This window comes from Oncorhynchus mykiss, chromosome 17 (genome assembly GCF_013265735.2).
Source record: "Oncorhynchus mykiss isolate Arlee chromosome 17, USDA_OmykA_1.1, whole genome shotgun sequence".
Taxonomy (NCBI): domain Eukaryota; kingdom Metazoa; phylum Chordata; class Actinopteri; order Salmoniformes; family Salmonidae; genus Oncorhynchus; species Oncorhynchus mykiss.
Genome location: NC_048581.1, coordinates 89,632,509 through 89,655,008, shown reverse-complemented (window position 1 = coordinate 89,655,008; position 22,500 = coordinate 89,632,509). Strand labels below are relative to the sequence as shown.

Here is a 22,500-nt window from a genome sequence, read left to right as displayed (position 1 = left end):
TATCATTACTCAGTACTGGTACCCTGTGTATAGAGCCTAGTTATCATTACTCAGTACTGGTACCCTGTGAATAGAGCCTAGTTATCATTACTCAGTACTGGTACCCTGTGTATAGAGCCTAGTTATCATTACTCAGTACTGGTACCCTGTGTATAGAGCCTAGTTATCATTGACTCAGTACTGGTACCCTGTGTATAGAGCCTAGTTATCATTACCCCTACTCAGTACTGGTATCATTACTCAGTACTGGTACCCTGTGTATGTAACCTAGTTATCATTACTCAGTACTGGTACCCTGTGTATATTACCTAGTTATCATTACTCAGTACTGGTACCCTGTGTATAGAGCCTAGTTCTCATTACTCAGTACTGGTACCCTGTGTATAGAGCCTAGTTATCATTACTCAGTACTGGTACCCTGTGTATAGAGCCTAGTTATCATTACTCAGTACTGGTACCCTGTGTATAGAGCCTAGTTATCATTACTCAGTACTGGTACCCTGTGTATATAACCTAGTAATCATTACTCAGTACAGGTACCATGTGTATATAGCCTAGTTATCATTACTCAGTACTGGTACCATGTGTATAGAGCCTAGTTATCATTACTCAGTACTGGTACCCTGTGTATAGAGCCTAGTTATCATTACTCAGTACTGGTACCCTGTGTATAGAGCCTAGTTATCATTACTCAGTAATGGTACCCTGTGTATAGAGCCTAGTTATCATTACTCAGTACTGGTACCCTGTGTATAGAGCCTAGTTATCATTACTCAGTACTGGTACCCTGTGTATAGAGCCTAGTTATCATTACTCAGTACTGGTACCCTGTGTATAGAGCCTAGTTATCATTACTCAGTACTAGTACCCTGTGTATATAGCCTAGTTATCATTACTCAGTACTAGTACCCTGTGTATAGAGCCTAGTTATCATTACTCATTGACTCAGTACTGGTACCCTGTGTATATAGCCTAGTTATCATTACTCACTACTGGTACCCTGTGTATAGAGCCTAGTTATCATTACTCAGTACTAGTACCCTGTGTATATAGCCTACTTATCATTACTCAGTACTGGTACCCTGTGTATATAGCCTAGTTATCATTACTCAGTACTGGTACCCTGTGTATAGAGCCTAGTTATCATTACTCAGTACTGGTACCCTGTGAATAGAGCCTAGTTATCATTACTCAGTACTGGTACCCTGTGTATAGAGCCTAGTTATCATTACTCAGTACTGGTACCCTGTGTATAGAGCCTAGTTATCATTGACTCAGTACTGGTACCCTGTGTATAGAGCCTAGTTATCATTACCCCTACTCAGTACTGGTATCATTACTCAGTACTGGTACCCTGTGTATGTAACCTAGTTATCATTACTCAGTACTGGTACCCTGTGTATATTACCTAGTTATCATTACTCAGTACTGGTACCCTGTGTATAGAGCCTAGTTCTCATTACTCAGTACTGGTACCCTGTGTATAGAGCCTAGTTATCATTACTCAGTACTGGTACCCTGTGTATAGAGCCTAGTTATCATTACTCAGTACTGGTACCCTGTGTATAGAGCCTAGTTATCATTACTCAGTACTGGTACCCTGTGTATATAACCTAGTTATCATTACTCAGTACAGGTACCATGTGTATATAGCCTAGTTATCATTACTCAGTACTGGTACCCTGTGTATAGAGCCTAGTTATCATTACTCAGTACTGGTACACTGTGAATAGAGCCTAGTTATCATTACTCAGTACTGGTACCCTGTGTATAGAGCCTAGTTATCATTACTCAGTACTGGTACCCTGTGTATAGAGCCTAGTTATCATTGACTCAGTACTGGTACCCTGTGTATAGAGCCTAGTTATCATTACTCAGTACTGGTACCCTGTGTATAGAGCCTAGTTATCATTACTCAGCACTGGTACCCTGTGTATAGAGCCTAGTTATCATTACTAAGTACTGGTACCCTGTGTATAGAGCCTAGTTATCATTACTCAGTACTGGTACCCTGTGTATAGAGCCTAGTTATCATTACTAAGTACTGGTACCCTGTGTATAGAGCCTAGTTATCATTACTCAGTACTGGTACCCTGTGTATATCACCTAGTTATCATTACTCAGTACTGGTACCCTGTGTATATAACATAGTTATCATTACTCAGTACTGGTACCCTGTGTATATAGCCTAGTTATCATTACTCAGTACTGGTACCCTGTGTATAGAGCCTAGTTATCATTACTCAGTACTGGTACCCTGTGTATAGAGCCTAGTTATCATTACTCAGTACTGGTACCCTGTGTATAGAGCCTAGTTATCATTACTCAGTACTGGTACCCTGTGTATATAACCTAGTTATCATTACTCAGTACTGGTACCCTGTGTATATAGCCTAGTTATCATTACTCAGTACTGGTACCCTGTGTATAGAGCCTAGTTATCATTACTCAGTACTGGTATCCTGTGTATAGAGCCTAGTTATCATTACTCATTGACTCAGTACTGGTACCCTGTGTATATAACCTAGTTATCATTACTCAGTACTGGTACCCTGTGTATAGAGCCTAGTTATCATTACTCAGTACTGGTACCCTGTTTATAGAGCCAAGTTATCATTACTCAGTACTGGTACCCTGTGTATAGAGCTTAGTTATCATTACTCAGTACTGGTACCCTGTGTATAGAGCCTAGTTATCATTACTCAGTACTGGTACTTTTCCCTTCATTGTTGAAGTTATAAGTTTAACTGTTAGTCTACGCATGTTGTTTACCAAGCATTTACCAAGCCCTTTAGGACATCTACACCAGGCGGTGTCTGAGGAAAGCCTGGAAGATCGTCAAGGACTCTCCCGAGCCACGGACTGTCACTCTGTTATTGTCTAGCAAGCGGTATCGGTGCGTCGGGGCTCGAACCAACAGGCTCCGAGACAGCTTGTAACACACGTGACGAATACAATTAGATTTGCGTGTGTGTGTGTGTGTGTGTGTGTGTGTGTGTGTGTGTGTGTGTGTGTGTGTGTGTGTGTGTGTGTGTAGTGTGTGTGTGTGTGTGTGTGTGTGTGTGTCTGTGTGTGGAGGGCTAAAGAGGCCATGTTAACTCATCCTAGTAGCAGAGCGTTCCATCTGAATGCTTCATGTATTTCTCCGTATGACGCAGTCTGAGCCGAGGCTGATAATAATCCCTTAGAATTCTGATCTGCTGCTCTCTGGAGGACACACACACACACACAGACACACAGACACACAGACACACAGACACACACACACACAGACACACAGACACACACACACACACACACACACACACACACACACACACACACAGACACACAGACACACACACACACTACACACACACACACACACACACACACACACACACACACACACACACACACACACACACACACACACACACACACACACACACACACTACACACACACACACACACACACACACACACACACACACACACACACACACACACACACACACTACACACACACACACATACACACACACACACACACACACACTACACACCAACAGTCACACGGAATTAGGACACACACGTAAATACCCTTAGGGATAAACACACAGGCTCTGACTCAGGACACACTACACCCCCCTCTGCCCTAAAGAACAACACGGAGTAAACACATCGCCTCGTCAAACATCTCGATCACTTCCCATTAACATCACAACTATGTGACTGTAACCCCTCCCCCATCAACCGGGCCAGTCCAGCAAATGTTATACAGCAGCGCTTCCCAACCTTTTCTGTTCCAGGGACCACCAAACTACCAAACTACCAAATTACCAACTCACCAAACCACCAAATCACCAAACTACCAAACTACCAAACCACCAAATAACCAAACCACCAAATTACCAAACTACCAAACTACCAAACTACCAAACCACCAAATAACCAAACTACCAAACTACCAAACCACCAAATAACCAAACTACCAAACTACCAAATCACCAAACCACCAAATCACCAAACCACCAAATAACCAAACTACCAAACTACCAAACCACCAAATAACCAAACTACCAAACTACCAAACTACCAAATCACCAAATTACCAAACTACCAAATCACCAAACCACCAAATTACCAAACTACCAAATCACCAAACCACCAAACTACCAAACTACCAAACTACCAAACCACCAAACCACCAAACTACCAAACTACCAAACTACCAAATCACCAAACCACCAAACTACCAAATCACCAAACTACCAAACTACCAAACTACCAAATTACCAAACTACCAACTCACCGAAACACCAAATCACCAAACTACCAAACCACCAAACCACCAAATCATCAACTCACCAAACTACCAAACTACCAAATCAATAAACTACCAAACTACCAAATCAATAAACTACCAAACTACCAAATCAATAAACTACCAAACTACCAACTCACCAAACCACCAAATCACCAAACCACCAAACTACCAACTCACCAAACCACCAAACTACCAAACTACCAAATCAATAAACTACCAAACTACCAACTCACCAAACCACCAAACTACCAACTCACCAAACCACCAAATCACCAAACCACCAAACTACCAAACTACCAAATCAATAAACTACCAAACTACCAACTGACCAAACCACCAAATCACCAAACTGCCAAACTACCAAATCACCAAATCACCAAATCACCAAACTACCAAACCACCAAACCACCAAACCACCAAATCACCAAACTACCAAACTACCAAATCACCAAACTACCAACTCACCAAACCACCAAACTACCAAATCACCAAATCACCAAACCACCAAATCACCAAACTACCAAATCACCAAACCACCAATCACCAAACCACCAAATCACCAAATCACCAAACCACCAAACTACCAAATCACCAAATCACCAAACTACCAAACTACCAAATCACCGAACTACCAACTCACCAAACTGCCAAACTACCAAATCACCAAACCACCAAACTACCAAACCACCAAATCACCAAACCACCAAACTACCAAACTACCAAATCACCAAATCACCAAACCACCAAACCACCAAATCACCAAACTACCAAACTACCAAATCACCAAATCACCAAATCACCAAATCACAGTCAAAAGCTCTTGAAGACCACCGTTGCAGGGTCGTATCATTTTTTTACATAAAATATCCTGGTGGTAAATTTACACTGAACAAAAATATAAACACAACATGTAAAGTGTTGGTCCCATGTTTTCATGAGCTGAAACACAAAATCCCAGACATGTTTCACATGCACAAAAAGCTTATTTCTCTCAAATCTGGTGCACAAATATGTCAGTGAGCATTTCTCCTTTGCCAAGATAATCCACCCACCTGACAGGTGTGGCAAATCAAGGAGCTGATTAAACAGCATGGTATTTACACAGGTGCACCTTGTGCTGGAGGGAAATAAAAGGCCACTCTAAAATGTGCAGTTTTGTCACACAACACAATGCCACAGATGTTTCAAGTTTTTAGGGATTGTGTAACTGGCATGCTGACTGCAGGAATGTCCACCAGAGCTGTTGCCAGAGAATGTAATGTTAATTTCTCTACCATAAGCCGCCTCCAACGTCATTTTAGAGAAATTGGCAGTATGTCCAACCGGCCTCACAACCATAGACCACGTATAACCACGCCAGCCCAGGACCTCCACATCCGGGTTATTCACCTGCTGGATCATCTGAGACCAGCCACCAGGACAGCTGATGAAACTGAGGAGTATTTCTGTCTTTATTAAAGCCCTTTTGTGGGGAAAAACTCATTCTAAGTTGCTGGGCCTGGCTCCCAAGTGGGTTGGCCGAAGCCCTCCCAAAATTATTTGGACTTAATGAATTTATTTAAATTGACAAATGTTCTTATATGAACTGTAACTCAGTAAAATCGTTGAAATTGTTGCATGTTGCGTTTATATTTTTGTTCAGTATACCAGTGACTGAAATACCTGTTATTATTATTATTATTATTATGAAAAGTAATGTAAAATCACGGACCACTGGTAAGCTGACTGGCTGGCTGACCGATTCACTAACTGGCTGGCTGACTGACTGATTCACTAACTGACTGGCTGGCTGACCGATTCACTAACTGGCTGGCTGACTGATTCACTAACTGACTGACTGGCTGGCTGACCGATTCACTGACTGGCTGGCTGACCGATTCACTAACTGACTGACTGGCTGGCTGACTGGCTGACTGATTCACTAACTGACTGGCTGGCTGACTGGCTGACTGATTCACTAACTAACTGGCTGACTGATTCACTAACTGACTGACTGGCTGACTGACTGATTCACTAACTGACTGACTGACTGATTCACTAACTGACTGGCTGGCTGACTAATTCACTAACTGACTGGCTGACTGATTCACTAACTGACTGGCTGGCTGACTGGCTGACTGATTCACTAACTGACTGTCTGGCTGACTGATTTACTAACTGACTGTCTGGCTGACTGATTCACTAACTGACTGTCTGGCTGACTGATTCACTAACTGTCTGTCTGGCTGACTGATTCGCTAACTGACTGGCTGACTCACTGTGGAGCGTGCAGAGGATTCTTCTAGCCTGTCACGTTAGAGCTGTGTGGCCTTGACTGGCAGGCCGGGCGGCGTGATACGTGAGCCGTGCTTCAGGGACAAATGGAAAACAACACAGCTTTATGCAAATAAAGCCGCTGGGCCGGATGGCGACGGGCGTGGGATGGCGACGGGCGTGGGATGGCGACGGGCGTGGGATGGCGACGGGCGTGGGATGGCGACGGACGTGGGATGGCCACGGACTTGGGATGGCGACGGGCGTGGGATGGCGACGGACGTGGGATGGCCACGGACTTGGGATGGCGACGGGCGTGGGATGGCGACGGACGTGGGATGGCCACGGACTTGGGATGGCGACGGGCGTGGGATGGCGACGGGCGTGGGAATGGCGAGAGTCCAGGGAGGAAGGGTACAGTGTGCATGCTGAACACTCAGACACAAAGGGCAAAGGAGACAATTCCTTCCGGGGCCGTGTTGTTAGTCTACCCTTCATAAAAATGGTGTTAACAGGCTGTTAATTAGTGGTCAGGAGGACTCGTCAGGAGAAGGACTCTCTCTGTGTAGTAGATATATGTGCTAGTGTGGATTAGGGGCACGTCAACCCCATCCCCCTCTCTTCTGTTACCCCAGTACAACTGCGGTTTTGTCTGATGGACAAAGGACAATGGCATTTTTTGTTTTCAACATGAGGGGAAACTCCCCACTATATTACATGAATACATACACTGCATTATAGAGATTCTGTAGTGACAGACAGGTTGACGTTTTAGTCACTAAGCAGTCACTCTTATCCAGAGTGACTTTACAATAGTAAGTGTAATATATTCTCATATTTTCGTACTGGTCCCATGCGGGAATCAAATGACCACACTACAGGCAGACAGACCACACTACAGGCAGACAGACGGTTTGACAGACACACAGGTTAGGTTGACAGAGAGGTGAGCGTGAGTGATTGAGTGAGTGAGTGAGTGAGTGAGTGAGTCAGTGAGTGAGTGAGTGGTATTCTGTGGCTGAAGTGCTCTCATTTATGACAGCTACCATGACAGCTTGCACACGCACACACACACACACACACACACACACACACACACACACACACACACACACACACGCACACACGCACACACGCACGCACGCACGCACACACTCTATAGCACACATAAACACCAATAAGCAGAGCACACACAGACGCACACACACACACACATACACAGCCTGACAGGAGCAAATGCTCTACTTGACCTGTAACTATATGAGGACGTGTTCATTTAGTCTGGGCCAATTGTTCTTCATTAGGGAGAATGCTTAATCAGTGAGAGGGAGGGGGGGCAAACAAGGAGAGGGTTGGGGGGGGCGATAAGACAGGGAGAAGGTTGGGGGGGCAATAAGACAGGGAGAAGGTTGGGGGGGACGATAAGACAGGGAGAGGGTTGGGGGGGCGATAAGACAGGGAGAAGGTTGGGGGGACGATAAGACAGGGAGAGGGTTGGGGGGGTGATAAGACAGGGAGAGGGTTGGGGGGTGATAAGACAGGGAGAGGGTTGGGGGGGCGATAAGACAGGGAGAGGGTTGGGGGGGCGATAAGACAGGGAGAGGGTTGGGGGGGAGAGAAGACAGGGAGAGTGTTGGGGGGGGCGATAAGACAGGGAGAGGGCTGGGGGGGAGAGAAGGCAGGGAGAGGGTTGGGGGGAGAGAAGACAGGGAGAGTGTTGGGGGGGGGCGATAAGACAGGTAGAAGGTTGGGGGGGCAATAAGACAGGGAGAAGGTTGGGGGGGCGATAATAAAACTGGGATGAATTGAGATGGACTGGAATGAATTGAGATGGACTGGGATGAATTGAGATGGACTGGGATAAATTGAGATGGACTGGGATGAATTGAGATGGACTGGGATGAATTGAGATGGACTGGGATGAATTGAGATGGACTGGGATGAATTGAGATGGACTGGGATGAATTTAGATGGACTGGGATAAATTGAGATGGACTGGGATGAATTGAGATGGACTGGGATGAATTGAGATGGACTGGGATGATTTGAGATGGCCTGACATGGCCTGGGATTAATTGAGATGGCCTGAGATGGACTGGGATGAATTGAGATGGACTGAGATGGACTGCGATGAATTGAGATGGACTGGGATGAATTGAGATGGACTGTGATGAATTGAGATGGCCTGAGATGGACTGGGATGAATTGAGATGGACTGGGATGAATTGAGATGGCCTGGGATGGACTGAGATGGCCTGAGATGGACTGAGATGGACTGGGATGAATTGAGATGGCCTGGGATGCACTGAGATGGCCTGAGATGGACTGAGATAGACTAGGATGAATTGAGATGGCCTGAGATGGCCTGGGATGGACTGAGATGGACTGAGATAGACTGGGATGAATTGAGATGGCCTGAGATGGCATGGGATGGACTGGGATGAATTGAGATGGAGTCCTACTGTACTCTTGCTGTAAAATTAGACGCTCCTAACGTGCTCCTAACATGCTCCTAACATGCACCTAACATGCTCTTTACATGCTCCTAACATGCTCCTAACATGCGCCCAACATGCTTCTATCATGCTCTTAACATGCTCTGAAAATGCTCCTAAAATTCTCTGAACATGCTGCCAACATGCTCCTAACATGCTCCTAATAGGCTCCTAACACGCTCCTAACACACTCCTAACATGCTCCTAACATGCTCCTAACATGCTCCTAACATTCTCCTAACACGCTCCTAACACTCTCCTAACATGCTCCTAACATGCTCTTTACATGCTCCTAACATGCTCTTTACATGCTCCTAACATGCTCTTTACATGCTCCTAACACGCTCTTTACATGCTCCTAACATACTCTTTACATGCTCTTTACATGCTCCTAATATGCTCCTAACATGCTCTTTACATGCTCCTAACATGCTATTTACATGCTCCTAACATGCTCCTAACATGCTCCTAACATGCTCCTAACACGCTCCTAACATGCTCTGTACATGCTCCTAACATGCTCTTTACATGCTCCTAACATGCTCCTAACATGCTCTTTACATGCTCCTAACATGCTCTTTACATGCTCCTAACATGCTCTTTACATCTTTACATGCTCCTAACATGCTCCTAACATGCTCTTTACATGCTCCTAACATGCTCTTTACATGCTCCTAACATGCTCCTAACATTCTCTTTACATGCTCCTAACATGCTGCATAGTCTTTCTGATGAAACCCCCCAGAAACAACAACCCAAACAGGATATTTTACAGATTCACACCACGTGACCAGGACTTTGTGCCAGCTAGCGTTGCATTTGTGACCTACTTTCAAGCAGAACTGGAAGTGCGTGTGTGCATGTGTGTGTGTAAGCAGCAGCATGTCTCTGTTATCCTGTGCACACACACTCTCCCTTCTACCACACCTGCAGTTCCTCAGGCATGACAACTGACACGTTAATTACTTTCGTAGACACCCACACACACACACACACACACACACACACACGCACACGCACACGCACACGCACACGCACACGCACACGCACACACACACACACACACACTGTCTGTAGGATGGTATCTGTGTGATGTCTGTAGGATGGTATCTGTGTGATGTCTGTAGGATGGTATCTGTGTGATGTCTGTAGGATGGTATCTGTGTGATGTCTGTAGGATGGTATCTGTGTGATGTCTGTAGGATGGTATCTGTGTGTTGTCTGTAGGATGGTATCTGTGTGTTGTCTGTAGGATGGTATCTGTGTGATGTCTGTAGGATGGTATCTGTGTGTTGTCTGTAGGATGGTATCTGTGTGAGGTCTGTAGGATGGTATCTGTGTGATGTCTGTAGGATGGTATCTGTGTGTTGTCTGTAGGATGGTATCTGTGTGATGTCTGTAGGATGGTATCTGTGTGATGTCTGTAGGATGGTATCTGTGTGAGGTCTGTAGGATGGTATCTGTGTGTTGTCTGTCTGTAGGATGGTATCTGTGTGATGTCTGTAGGATGGTATCTGTGTGTTGTCTGTAGGATGGTATCTGTGTGATGTCTGTAGGATGGTATCTGTGTGATGTCTGTAGGATGGTATCTGTGTGAGGTCTGTAGGATGGTATCTGTGTGTTGTCTGTCTGTAGGATGGTATCTGTGTGATGTCTGTAGGATGGTATCTGTGTGATGTCTGTAGGATGGTATCTGTGTGAGGTCTGTAGGATGGTATCTGTGTGTTGTCTGTCTGTAGGATGGTATCTGTGTGATGTCTGTAGGATGGTATCTGTGTGAGGTCTGTAGGATGGTATCTGTGTGAGGTCTGTAGGATGGTATCTGTGTGATGTCTGTAGGATGGTATCTGTGTGAGGTCTGTAGGATGGTATCTATCACACGGCAGCCACTTGTCCTGGCCAGAGGATCAACTTAATTCCCACTTAAGTTTTTTGACAGCTTTTCCCCCAAGTCATGTTTTAATCACAGCGCTGATTTGTTGTGTTCGCTCCTGGCTCCTTGGAAATTAAATCCATGTTCACAGGCTCGGTCGGACCTCTTCGTTGCTGCACAGCCTTGACGTATACACATGTGCTGTATGTAGATTGTTACATGGAATAAGAGAGTAAAGGTCACATGACCATGGAAACAGCAGCCAATCAGCATTATAGACACATAGACATTACAGCACCCAATCAGTATTATAGACACAGACATTACAGCACCCAATCAGTATTATAGACACAGACATTACAGCACCCAATCAGCATTATAGACACATAGACATTACAGCACCCAAATCAATATTATAGACACATAGACATTACAGCAGCCAATCAGCATTATAGACACATAGACATTACAGCACCCAATCAGTATTATAGACACAGACATTACAGCACCCAATCAGTATTATAGACACAGACATTACAGCACCCAATCAGCATTATAGACACATAGACATTACAGCACCCAAATCAATATTATAGACACATAGACATTACAGCAGCCAATCAGCATTATAGACACATAGACATTACAGCACCCAATCAGTATTATAGACACATAGACATTACAGCACCCAATCAGTATTATAGACACATAGACATTACAGCACCCAATCAGTATTATAGACACATAGACATTACAGCACCCAATCAGCATTATAGACACATAGACACATCATGGTATCAGGGTATCTCTGTTTATCATGGTATCAGGGTATCCTGTTTATCATGGTATCAGGGTATCTCTGTTTATCATGGTATCAGGGTGTATCTGTTTATCATGGTATCAGGATATCACTGTTTATCATGGTATCAGGGTATCTCTGTTTATCATGGTATCAGAGTATCTCTGTTTATCATGGTATCAGGGTATAATGTCTGTTAATCATGGTATCAGAGTATCTCTGTTTGTGAAGTGCTGGTTGCATTTGTATTCACCCCCTTTGCTGTGAAGCCCCTAAATAAGATCTGGTGCAACCAATTACCTTCAGAAGTCACAAAATTAGATAAATAAAGTCCACCTGTGTGCAATCTAAGTGTCACATGATCTGTCACATGATCTCAGTATATATACACCTGTTCTGAAAGGCCCCAGAGTACGCAACACCACTAAAGCAAGGGGCACCATGAAGACCGAGCAACCAGAGTAGCCTAATGTGCCTAATAGCCTAATTTGCTTAGATGTGTCAAGCTTATAGAGACATACCCTATGAGACATGCAGCTGTAATGGCTGCAAAAGATGTCTCTGCAAAGTATTGACTTTGGGGGGGGTGAATAGTTATGAATAGTTAGTCAGTTTTTATGTATTATTTCTTGTTTGATTCTGAATAAAAAATATTTAGTATCTTCAAAGTGGTATTATGGTATATTATGTAAATTAAATGATACAAACCCCCCAAAAAACTATTTTAATTCCAGGTTGTACGGCAACAAAATAGGAAAACTGCCAAGGGGGGGTGAATACTTTCACAAGCCACTGTAAATATTCCTACTGACAGTATATCAACATGTATCTATAAAACCCTACTGACAGTACCACTGTATCATGATATCAGGGTATCTATGTTTATCATGGTATCAAGGTATCTCTGTTTGTCATGGTATGAGGGTATCTCTGTTTATCATGATATCAGGGTATCTCTGTTTATCATGGTATCAGGGTATCTCTGTTTGTCATGGTATCAGGGTATCTCTGTTTGTCGTGGTATCAGGGTATCTCTGTTTGTCGTGGTATCAGGGTATCTCTGTTTGTCGTGGTATCAGGGTATCTCTGTTTATCATGGTATCACGCCTCCTACTTCCTACCTAGTATAATGCCTCCTACTTCCTACCTAGTATAATGCCTCCTACTTCCTACCTAGAATAATGCCTCCTACTTCCTACCTAGTATAATGCCTCCTACTTCCTACCTAGTATAATGCCTCCTACTTCCTACCTAGTGTAATGCCTCCTACTTCCTACCTAGTATAATGCCTCCTACTTCCTGCCTAGTATAATTTCTCCTACTTCCTACCTAGTATAATGCGTCCTACTTCCTACCTAGTATAATGCCTCCTACTTCCTACCTAGTATAATTTCTCCTACTTCCTACCTAGTATAATTTCTCCTACTTCCTACCTAGTATAATGCCTCCTACTTCCTACCTAGTATAATGCCTCCTACCTAGTTGCCGGTCCTGTCTCTGAAACAAAAAGGAGCTTGTTCATGAAACCTACAATTACCTTGCTCTTAGAAAGGCATAAGGCACTTCAACCATTGTGTTTGTCATCCCCGTCGTTATGCAGAGGAGTTTGAGAAGATACCTGTCGTTATGCAGAGGAGTTTGAGAAGATACCTGTCGTTATACAGAGGAGTTTGAGAAGATAGCTGTCGTTATGCAGAGGAGTTTGAGAAGATACCTGTCGTTATGCAGAGGAGTTTGAGAAGATACCTGTCATTATGCAGAGAAGTTTGAGAAGATACCTGTCGTTATGCAGAGGAGTTTGAGAAGATAGCCGTCGTTATGCAGAGGAGTTTGAGAAGATAGCCGTCGTTATGCAGAGGAGTTTGAGAAGATACCTGTCGTTATGCAGAGGAGTTTGAGAAGATAGCCGTCGTTATGCAGAGGAGTTTGAGAAGATACCTGTCGTTATGCAGAGGAGTTTGAGAAGATACCTGTCATTATGCAGAGGAGTTTGAGAAGATACCTGTCGTTATGCAGAGGAGTTTGAGAAGATACCTGTCGTTATGCAGAGGAGTTTGAGAAGATACCTGTCGTTATGCAGAGGAGTTTGAGAAGATACCTGTCGTTATGCAGAGGAGTTTGAGAAGATACCTGTCGTTATGCAGAGGAGTTTGAGAAGATAGCCGTCGTTCCCGTCGTTATGCAGAGGAGTTTCAGAAGATAGCCGTCGTTATACAGAGGAGTTTGAGAAGATAGCCGTCGTTATGCAGAGGAGTTTGAGAAGATACCTGTCGTTCCCGTCGTTATGCAGAGGAGTTTGAGAAGATAGCCGTCGTTATACAGAGGAGTTTGAGAAGATAGCCATCGTTCCCGTCGTTATACAGAGGAGTTTGAGAAATTACCTGTCGTCCCCGCCGTTATGCAGAGGAGTTTGAGAAGATACCTGTCGTTCCCGTCGTTATGCAGAGGAGTTTGAGAAGATACCTGTCGTTATGCAGAGGAGTTTGAGAAGATAGCCATCGTTCCCGTCGTTATGCAGAGGAGTTTGAGAAGATAGCCATCGTTCCCGTCGTTATGCAGAGGTGTTTGAGAAGATAGCCGTCGTTCCCGTCGTTATGCAGAGGAGTTTCAGAAGATAGCCGTCGTTATACAGAGGAGTTTGAGAAGATAGCCGTCGTTATGCAGAGGAGTTTGAGAAGATACCTGTCGTTCCCGTCGTTATGCAGAGGAGTTTGAGAAGATAGCCGTCGTTATACAGAGGAGTTTGAGAAGATAGCCATCGTTCCCGTCGTTATACAGAGGAGTTTGAGAAGATACCTGTCGTTCCCGTCGTTATGCAGAGGAGTTTGAGAAGATACCTGTCGTTCCCGTCGTTATGCAGAGGAGTTTGAGAAGATACCTGTCGTTCCCGTCGTTATACAGATGAGTTTGAGAAGATACCTGTCGTCCCCGCCGTTATGCAGAGGAGTTTGAGAAGATAGCCGTCGTTCCCGTCGTTATGCAGAGGAGTTTGAGAAGATACCTGTCGTTCCCGTCGTTATGCAGAGGAGTTTGAGAAGATACCTGTCGTTCCCGTCGTTATACAGAGGAGTTTGAGAAGATAGCCATCGTTCCCGTCGTTATACAGAGGAGTTTGAGAAGATACCTGTCGTTCCCGTCGTTATGCAGAGGAGTTTGAGAAGATACCTGTCGTTCCCGTCGTTATACAGAGGAGTTTGAGAAGATACCTGTCGTTCCCGTCGTTATACAGATGAGTTTGAGAAGATACCTGTCGTCCCCGCCGTTATGCAGAGGAGTTTGAGAAGATAGCCGTCGTTCCCGTCGTTATGCAGAGGAGTTTGAGAAGATAGCCGTCGTTATGCAGAGGAGTTTGAGAAGATAGCCGTCGTTATGCAGAGGAGTTTCAGAAGATAGCCGTCGTTCCCGTCGTTATGCAGAGGAGTTTGAGAAGATAGCCGTCGTTATGCAGAGGAGTTTGAGAAGATAGCCATCGTTCCCGTCGTTATGCAGAGGAGTTTGAGAAGATAGCCGTCGTTATGCAGAGGAGTTTGAGAAGATAGCCATCGTTCCCGTCGTTATGCAGAGGAGTTTGAGAAGATAGCCGTCGTTATACAGAGGAGTTTGAGAAGATAGCCGTCGTTATGCAGAGGAGTTTGAGAAGATAGCCATCGTTCCCGTCGTTATGCAGAGGAGTTTCAGAAGATAGCCGTCGTTATACAGAGGAGTTTGAGAAGATAGCCGTCGTTATGCAGAGGAGTTTGAGAAGATAGCCATCGTTCCCGTCGTTATGCAGAGGAGTTTCAGAAGATAGCCGTCGTTATACAGAGGAGTTTGAGAAGATAGCCGTCGTTATGCAGAGGAGTTTGAGAAGATAGCCATCGTTCCCGTCGTTATGCAGAGGAGTTTGAGAAGATAGCCGTCGTTATACAGAGGAGTTTGAGAAGATAGCCGTCGTTATGCAGAGGAGTTTGAGAAGATAGCCATCGTTCCCGTCGTTATGCAGAGGAGTTTCAGAAGATAGCCGTCGTTATACAGAGGAGTTTGAGAAGATAGCCATCGTTCCCGTCGTTATGCAGAGGAGTTTGAGAAGATAGCCATCGTTCCCGTCGTTATGCAGAGGAGTTTGAGAAGATAGCCGTCGTTCCCGTCGTTATGCAGAGGTGTTTGAGAAGATAGCCATCGTTATACAGAGGAGTTTGAGAAGATAGCCGTCGTTATGCAGAGGAGTTTGAGAAGATAGCCATCGTTCCCGTCGTTATGCAGAGGAGTTTGAGAAGATAGCCGTCGTTATACAGAGGAGTTTGAGAAGATAGCCGTCGTTATGCAGAGGAGTTTGAGAAGATAGCCATCGTTCCCGTCGTTATGCAGAGGAGTTTGAGAAGATAGCCGTCGTTATACAGAGGAGTTTGAGAAGATAGCCGTCGTTATACAGAGGAGTTTGAGAAGATAGCCGTCGTTATACAGAGGAGTTTGAGAAGATAGCCATCGTTCCCGTCGTTATGCAGAGGAGTTTCAGAAGATAGCCGTCGTTATACAGAGGAGTTTGAGAAGATACCTGTCGTTCCCGTCGTTATGCAGAGGTGTTTGAGAAGATAGCCATCGTTCCCGTCGTTATACAGAGGAGTTTGAGAAGATACCTGTCGTTCCCGTCGTTATGCAGAGGAGTTTGAGAAGATACCTGTCGTTCCCGTCGTTATGCAGAGGAGTTTGAGAAGATACCTGTCGTTCCCGTCGTTATGCAGAGGAGTTTGAGAAGATAGCTGTCGTTCCCGTCGTTATGCAGAGGAGTTTGAGAAGATACCTGTCGTTCCCGTCGTTATGCAGAGGAGTTTGAGAAGATACCTGTCGTCCCCGTCGTTAGATTAAGACTCAACACTGGGCCCAGCTCCCACAACAATGTAATGGTCTGTTTCTCTCTCTGTGTCACAGCTCAGGAGACCCAGATGCAGACTGTTTCAGAGTAACAAACGTTTATTACAAAAACAGGGGGGCAGGCAAATGACAGGTCAAGGGCAGGCAGAGGTCATTAATCCAGAACAGAGTCCGAAAGGTACAGAACGGCAGGCAGGCTCAGGGTCAGGGCAGGCAGAAATGTTCAAAACCGGGAAAACAGGAACTAGAGAAAGCTGGTTGCATTTCTATGTATACGGGTGATATAAATCCGTATAAATAATCTAGTTGTTCAGTTCGCTGGGATGCCTTGTCGTAACAATAAATTACCTTTAATCAATGATATCAATGTTTTATCCTTCCCTACAGAGAGCTGTGAGGAGAGACCCCCTCTGTCATTCATTTTAATAATCAATAATGAATATAATCAATAATATCAATGTTTTATCCTTCCTGTGTGTCCCTACAGATAGCTGTGAGGAGAGAGAGAACCCACCTTCACCCTGAGAGTCTGTCTGTCTGTCTGTCTGTAGAGCATCTTCCATGCGTCTACCTGTGTCTCATTCCCACATCAACATGAACTGTGAGCAGGACTTTGAAGAGGGGGGCATGAACGTCACCCTCACGCTACGGCTCCTCATGCACGGAAAGGTAGGTCTCACATTGGGCTGTTGCGGTGACCGTATTACTGCCGCACCAGCAGTCATGAGACACGACCGCAGTGAAATTCTAGTTGACTGTTAAGTCACGGTAATCTCCATTTATGCACTCTGGACAACTCACTAACGGTCATCGGGTCGCTAATGGCCTGGTACTCAGGGCTCTATTGTCTCTCTAACCTCTCTGACATCAATGCAAATGAGATGGGAAAATCACATCAAAACACTTATCATCAAAAGAGTATCAGTGCTTTTAAAACTCACCTCACTGTGATCGATACATGTGAAGAAAGAGGTTCAATAACAGGTTGAAACTGAGTGGGGAAAACGTGGTTGTTGTGGATGTTGTTTCAAAGCCAAACACAACGAAATGGACAGCTGCTTTCTAAGGTGATGATTCATTCAAAACAACTGAGTCTAAAATAATGATTATGCCCCTTATACAATACATAGCCACGGCAGCAAAACAACACATTTAAGATATCTTCTTTAGGGGCAGAACGGCAGTTTTTTTTTATCTTGTCAGCTCAGGGATTCGATCCAGCAACCTTTCGGTTACGGGCCCAATGCTCTAACAACTAAGCTACCTGCCTCTCTAACCACTAGGCTACCTGCCTCCTCTAACCACTAGGCTACCTGCCTCCTCTAACCACTAGGCTACCTGCCTCCTCTAACCACTAGGCTACCTGCCTCCTCTATCCACCAGACTACCTGCCTCTCTAACCACTAGGCTACCTGCCTCCTCTATCCACTAGACTACCTGCCTCCTCTAACCACTAGGCTACCTGCCTCTCTAACCACTAGGCTACCTGCCTCCTCTATCCACCAGACTACCTGCCTCCTCTAACCACTAGGCTACCTGCCTCTCTAACCACTAGGCTACCTGCCTCTAACCACTAGGCTACCTGCCTCCTCTATCCACTAGACTACCTGCCTCCTCTAACCACTAGACTACCTGCCTCTCTAACCACTAGGCTACCTGCCTCCTCTAACCACTAGGCTACCTGCCTCCTCTATCCACTAGACTACCTGCCTCCTCTAACCACTAGACTATCTGCCTCTCTAACCACTAGACTACCTGCCTCTCTAACCACTAGGCTACCTGCCTCTAACCACTAGGCTACCTGCCTCCTCTAACCACTAGGCTACCTGCCTCTCTAACCACTAGACTACCTGCCTCTCTAACCACTAGGCTACCTGCCTCTAACCACTAGGCTACCTGCCTCCTCTAACCACTAGGCTACCTGCCGCTCTAACCACTAGACTACCTGCCTCCTCTAACCGCTAGGCTACCTGCCTCCTCTAACCACTAGACTACCTGCCTCTCTAACCACTAGGCTACCTGCCGCTCTAACCACTAGACTACCTGCCTCCTCTAACCGCTAGACTACCTGCCTCCTCTAACCACTAGGCTACCTGCCTCCTCTAACCACTAGGCTACCTGCCTCCTCTAACCACTAGGCTACCTGCCTCCTCTAACCACTAGGCTACCTGCCTCCTCTATCCACCAGACTACCTGCCTCTCTAACCACTAGGCTACCTGCCTCCTCTATCCACTAGACTACCTGCCTCCTCTAACCACTAGACTACCTGCCTCTCTAACCACTAGGCTACCTGCCTCCTCTAACCACTAGGCTACCTGCCTCCTCTATCCACTAGACTACCTGCCTCCTCTAACCACTAGACTATCTGCCTCTCTAACCACTAGACTACCTGCCTCTCTAACCACTAGGCTACCTGCCTCTAACCACTAGGCTACCTGCCTCCTCTAACCACTAGGCTACCTGCCTCTCTAACCACTAGACTACCTGCCTCTCTAACCACTAGGCTACCTGCCTCTAACCACTAGGCTACCTGCCTCCTCTAACCACTAGGCTACCTGCCGCTCTAACCACTAGACTACCTGCCTCCTCTAACCGCTAGGCTACCTGCCTCCTCTAACCACTAGACTACCTGCCTCTCTAACCACTAGGCTACCTGCCGCTCTAACCACTAGACTACCTGCCTCCTCTAACCGCTAGACTACCTGCCTCCTCTAACCACTAGGCTACCTGCCTCCTCTAACCACTAGGCTACCTGCCTCCTCTAACCACTAGGCTACCTGCCTCCTCTAACCACTAGGCTACCTGCCTCCTCTATCCACCAGACTACCTGCCTCTCTAACCACTAGGCTACCTGCCTCCTCTATCCACTAGACTACCTGCCACTCTAACCACTAGACTACCTGCCTCTCTAACCACTAGGCTACCTGCCTCCTCTAACCACTAGGCTACCTGCCTCCTCTATCCACCAGACTACCTGCCTCTCTAACCACTAGGCTACCTGCCTCCTCTATCCACTAGACTACCTGCCACTCTAACCACTAGACTACCTGCCGCTCTAACCACTAGACTACCTGCCTCCTCTAACCACTAGACTACCTGCCTCCTCTAACCACTAGGCCTAACTGACAGAGTAGCCTACCTGATAAGTGGTCTCCATTAACCAGAGTAGCCTACCTGACAGAGTAGCCTACCTGATAAGTGGTCTCCATTAACCAGAGTAGCCTACCTGACAGAGTAGCCTACCTGATAAGTGGTCTCCATTAACCAGAGTAGCCTACCTGATAAGTGGTCTCCATTAACCAGAGTAGCCTACCTGATAAGTGGTCTCCATTAACCAGAGTAGCCTACCTGATAAGTGGTCTCCATTAACCAGTGTAGCCTACCTGACAGAGTAGCCTACCTGATAAGTGGTCTCCATTAACCAGAGTAGCCTACCTGACAGAGTAGCCTACCTGATAAGTGGTCTCCATTAACCAGAGTAGCCTACCTGACAAGTGGTCTCCATTAACCAGAGTAGCCTACCTGATAAGTGGTCTCCATTAACCAGAGTAGCCTACCTGATAAGTGGCCTCCATTAACCAGAGTAGCCTACCTGATAAGTGGTCTCCATTAACCAGAGTAGCCTACCTGACAGAGTAGCCTACCTGATAAGTGGTCTCCATTAACCAGAGTAGCCTACCTGACAGAGTAGCCTACCTGATAAGTGGTCTCCATTAACCAGAGTAGCCTACCTGACAGAGTAGCCTACCTGATAAGTGGTCTCCATTAACCAGAGTAGCCTACCTGATAAGTGGTCTCCATTAACCAGAGTAGCCTACCTGATAAGTGGCCTCCATTAACCAGAGTAGCCTACCTGATAAGTGGTCTCCATTAACCAGAGTAGCCCACCTGACTATTTAATAATGGGCCATTCTACTTCTGAACAAACGTTCCATATTAGTAAAGACAAGATTTAAATGGAGAATAGAATATGATCCCTTGATGAGAGAGCAGCGTGTGCAGACTGAGGCAAGCTTTTTCAAATCATCAATAGTCGCGTTATGCATCCCATATATATTTTGATTTCTAAGGCATTCTAAGGTTTATATCATTTAAAAGTAAAGTTGCCAAATAACCCTAAATCTAGCATATAGGACCTGTTTCAAATGTCATTTTTGTATGCTCATCGTGGCCATTTCATAAGCCCACTCTCACTCCGGAAGGAGAAAATATAATTTTTATTTTATTCAGCTCAGTTCAATTATATTATTCTTCATATAAAATCATATAATATTAAATAATGGCAGATGAAGATGCTAAACATGTTTACGTTAATTAACAATCGATTACCGTGACACTGTTTATGTTAATTAACAATCAATTACCGTGAGACCGGCAATGTTTTCTATGACAATAACCGTCTGACAAACATTCATGACTGCCACAGCCCGTGTCTCTCACACAGGCATGCTTATGACAGATACACACTCACACGGACTCATTCTGTTAATACACAACACCGTACCGTCACACTATTGCTTCTCATGCACAGAAAAGGTACGTCTCACACACACACAAACACAAACATGTGCACACACACACATGCACACACACACACACACACACACACGCACACAACCTGGTACAATCCTCAGACAGACAAATAACAGACGGACCAACAGACAGACAACAGACAGACAGATAACATCAGTCAGATGACACCAGACAGACATACAGTGTCCTGGGAATGGACAGGATTAAATCAATATGGTGACATTTACTTTTGTTTCCTTTTGCAGGAAGTCGGCAGCATCATTGGAAAGGTGAGAAGCAATCTCTCTCTCTCTCTGTCTCTCTCTCTCTCTCTCTCTGTCTCTCTCTCTCTCTCTCTCTCTCTCTCTCTCTCTCTGTCTCTCTCTCTCTCTCTCTCTCTCTCTCTCTCTCTCTCTCTCTCTCTCTCTCTCTCTCTCTCTCTCTCTCTCTCTCCCCTCTCTCTCTCCCCATCTCTGTCTCTATTTCTGTCATCTAGGGCAGTCAAAAGCAGTCCTATTCCACGTAGAGCAGTCAGGAGCAGTCCTATTCCATCTAGAGTAGTCAGGAGTAGTCCTATTCCATCTAAAGCAGTCAGGAGCAGTCCTATTCCATCTAGAGTAGTCAGGAGCAGTCCTATTCCATCTAAAGCAGTCAGGAGCAGTCCTATTCCATCTAGAACAGTCAAGAGTAGTCCTATTCCATCTAGAACAGTCAAGAGTAGTCATATTCCATCTAGAACAGTCAAGAGCAGTCCTATTCCATCTAAAGCAGTCAGGAGCAGTCCTATTCCATCTAGAACAGTCAAGAGCAGTCCTATTCCATCTAGAGTAGTCAGGAGCAGTCCTATTCCATCTAGAGTAGTCAGGAGCAGTCAGACCATCAAAAGCAATCAGGTGCTCAGAGTGGATGGATATAGAGTACACTGTACCTCTCCCCTACCAGGGTTTGGTAGGTTACTTTCTAAATGTAATCTGTTACTCCCCAACCATGACATTTTTAGGACTAAATATATAACGATAGAGGGCGAGACCCAGATGCAGACACGGGAGGCAGGTGGTTCGAGTCTCTGATATTTATTATAATCCAAGGGGCAGGCTAGAGACAGGTCGTGGACAGGCAAAATATCATGACAAGCTCAGAGTCCAGGAGGTACAGAGTGGCAGACAGGCTCGAAGTCAGGGCAGGCTGATTGATCAGGCAGAGAACACAGGTATAAATACACTGGGGATAATGGGGAAGATGGGCGACACCTGGAGGGGGGTGGAGACAAGCACAAAGACAGGTGGAACGGATCAGGTCGTGACAAAATATCACAGATTGCACCTTTTAGAGGATGGCAGACAGTTCTTCATACTGTCCACCTCTCTCTCTCTCTCTCTCTCTCTCTCTCTCTCTCTCTCTTGCTC

The 22,500-nt window shown here is 45.4% G+C and overlaps 1 protein-coding gene across 5 annotated transcripts in view; it reads left to right on the top strand.

Moving 5' to 3' along the window:
• The window catches only part of pcbp4 (poly(rC) binding protein 4), a 148,238-nt gene that overhangs the window by 70,801 nt on the left and 54,937 nt on the right, over nucleotides 1-22,500 (top strand). For all 5 annotated transcript variants that reach the window (XM_036950945.1, XM_036950942.1, XM_036950944.1 and 2 more), the window contains exons 2-3: nucleotides 17,069-17,250; nucleotides 21,361-21,384. In XM_036950945.1, the coding sequence (XP_036806840.1) occupies nucleotides 17,143-17,250; nucleotides 21,361-21,384 (132 nt within the window). In that variant the 5' untranslated portion in view covers nucleotides 17,069-17,142. The remainder of the gene's footprint in view (nucleotides 1-17,068; nucleotides 17,251-21,360; nucleotides 21,385-22,500) is intronic.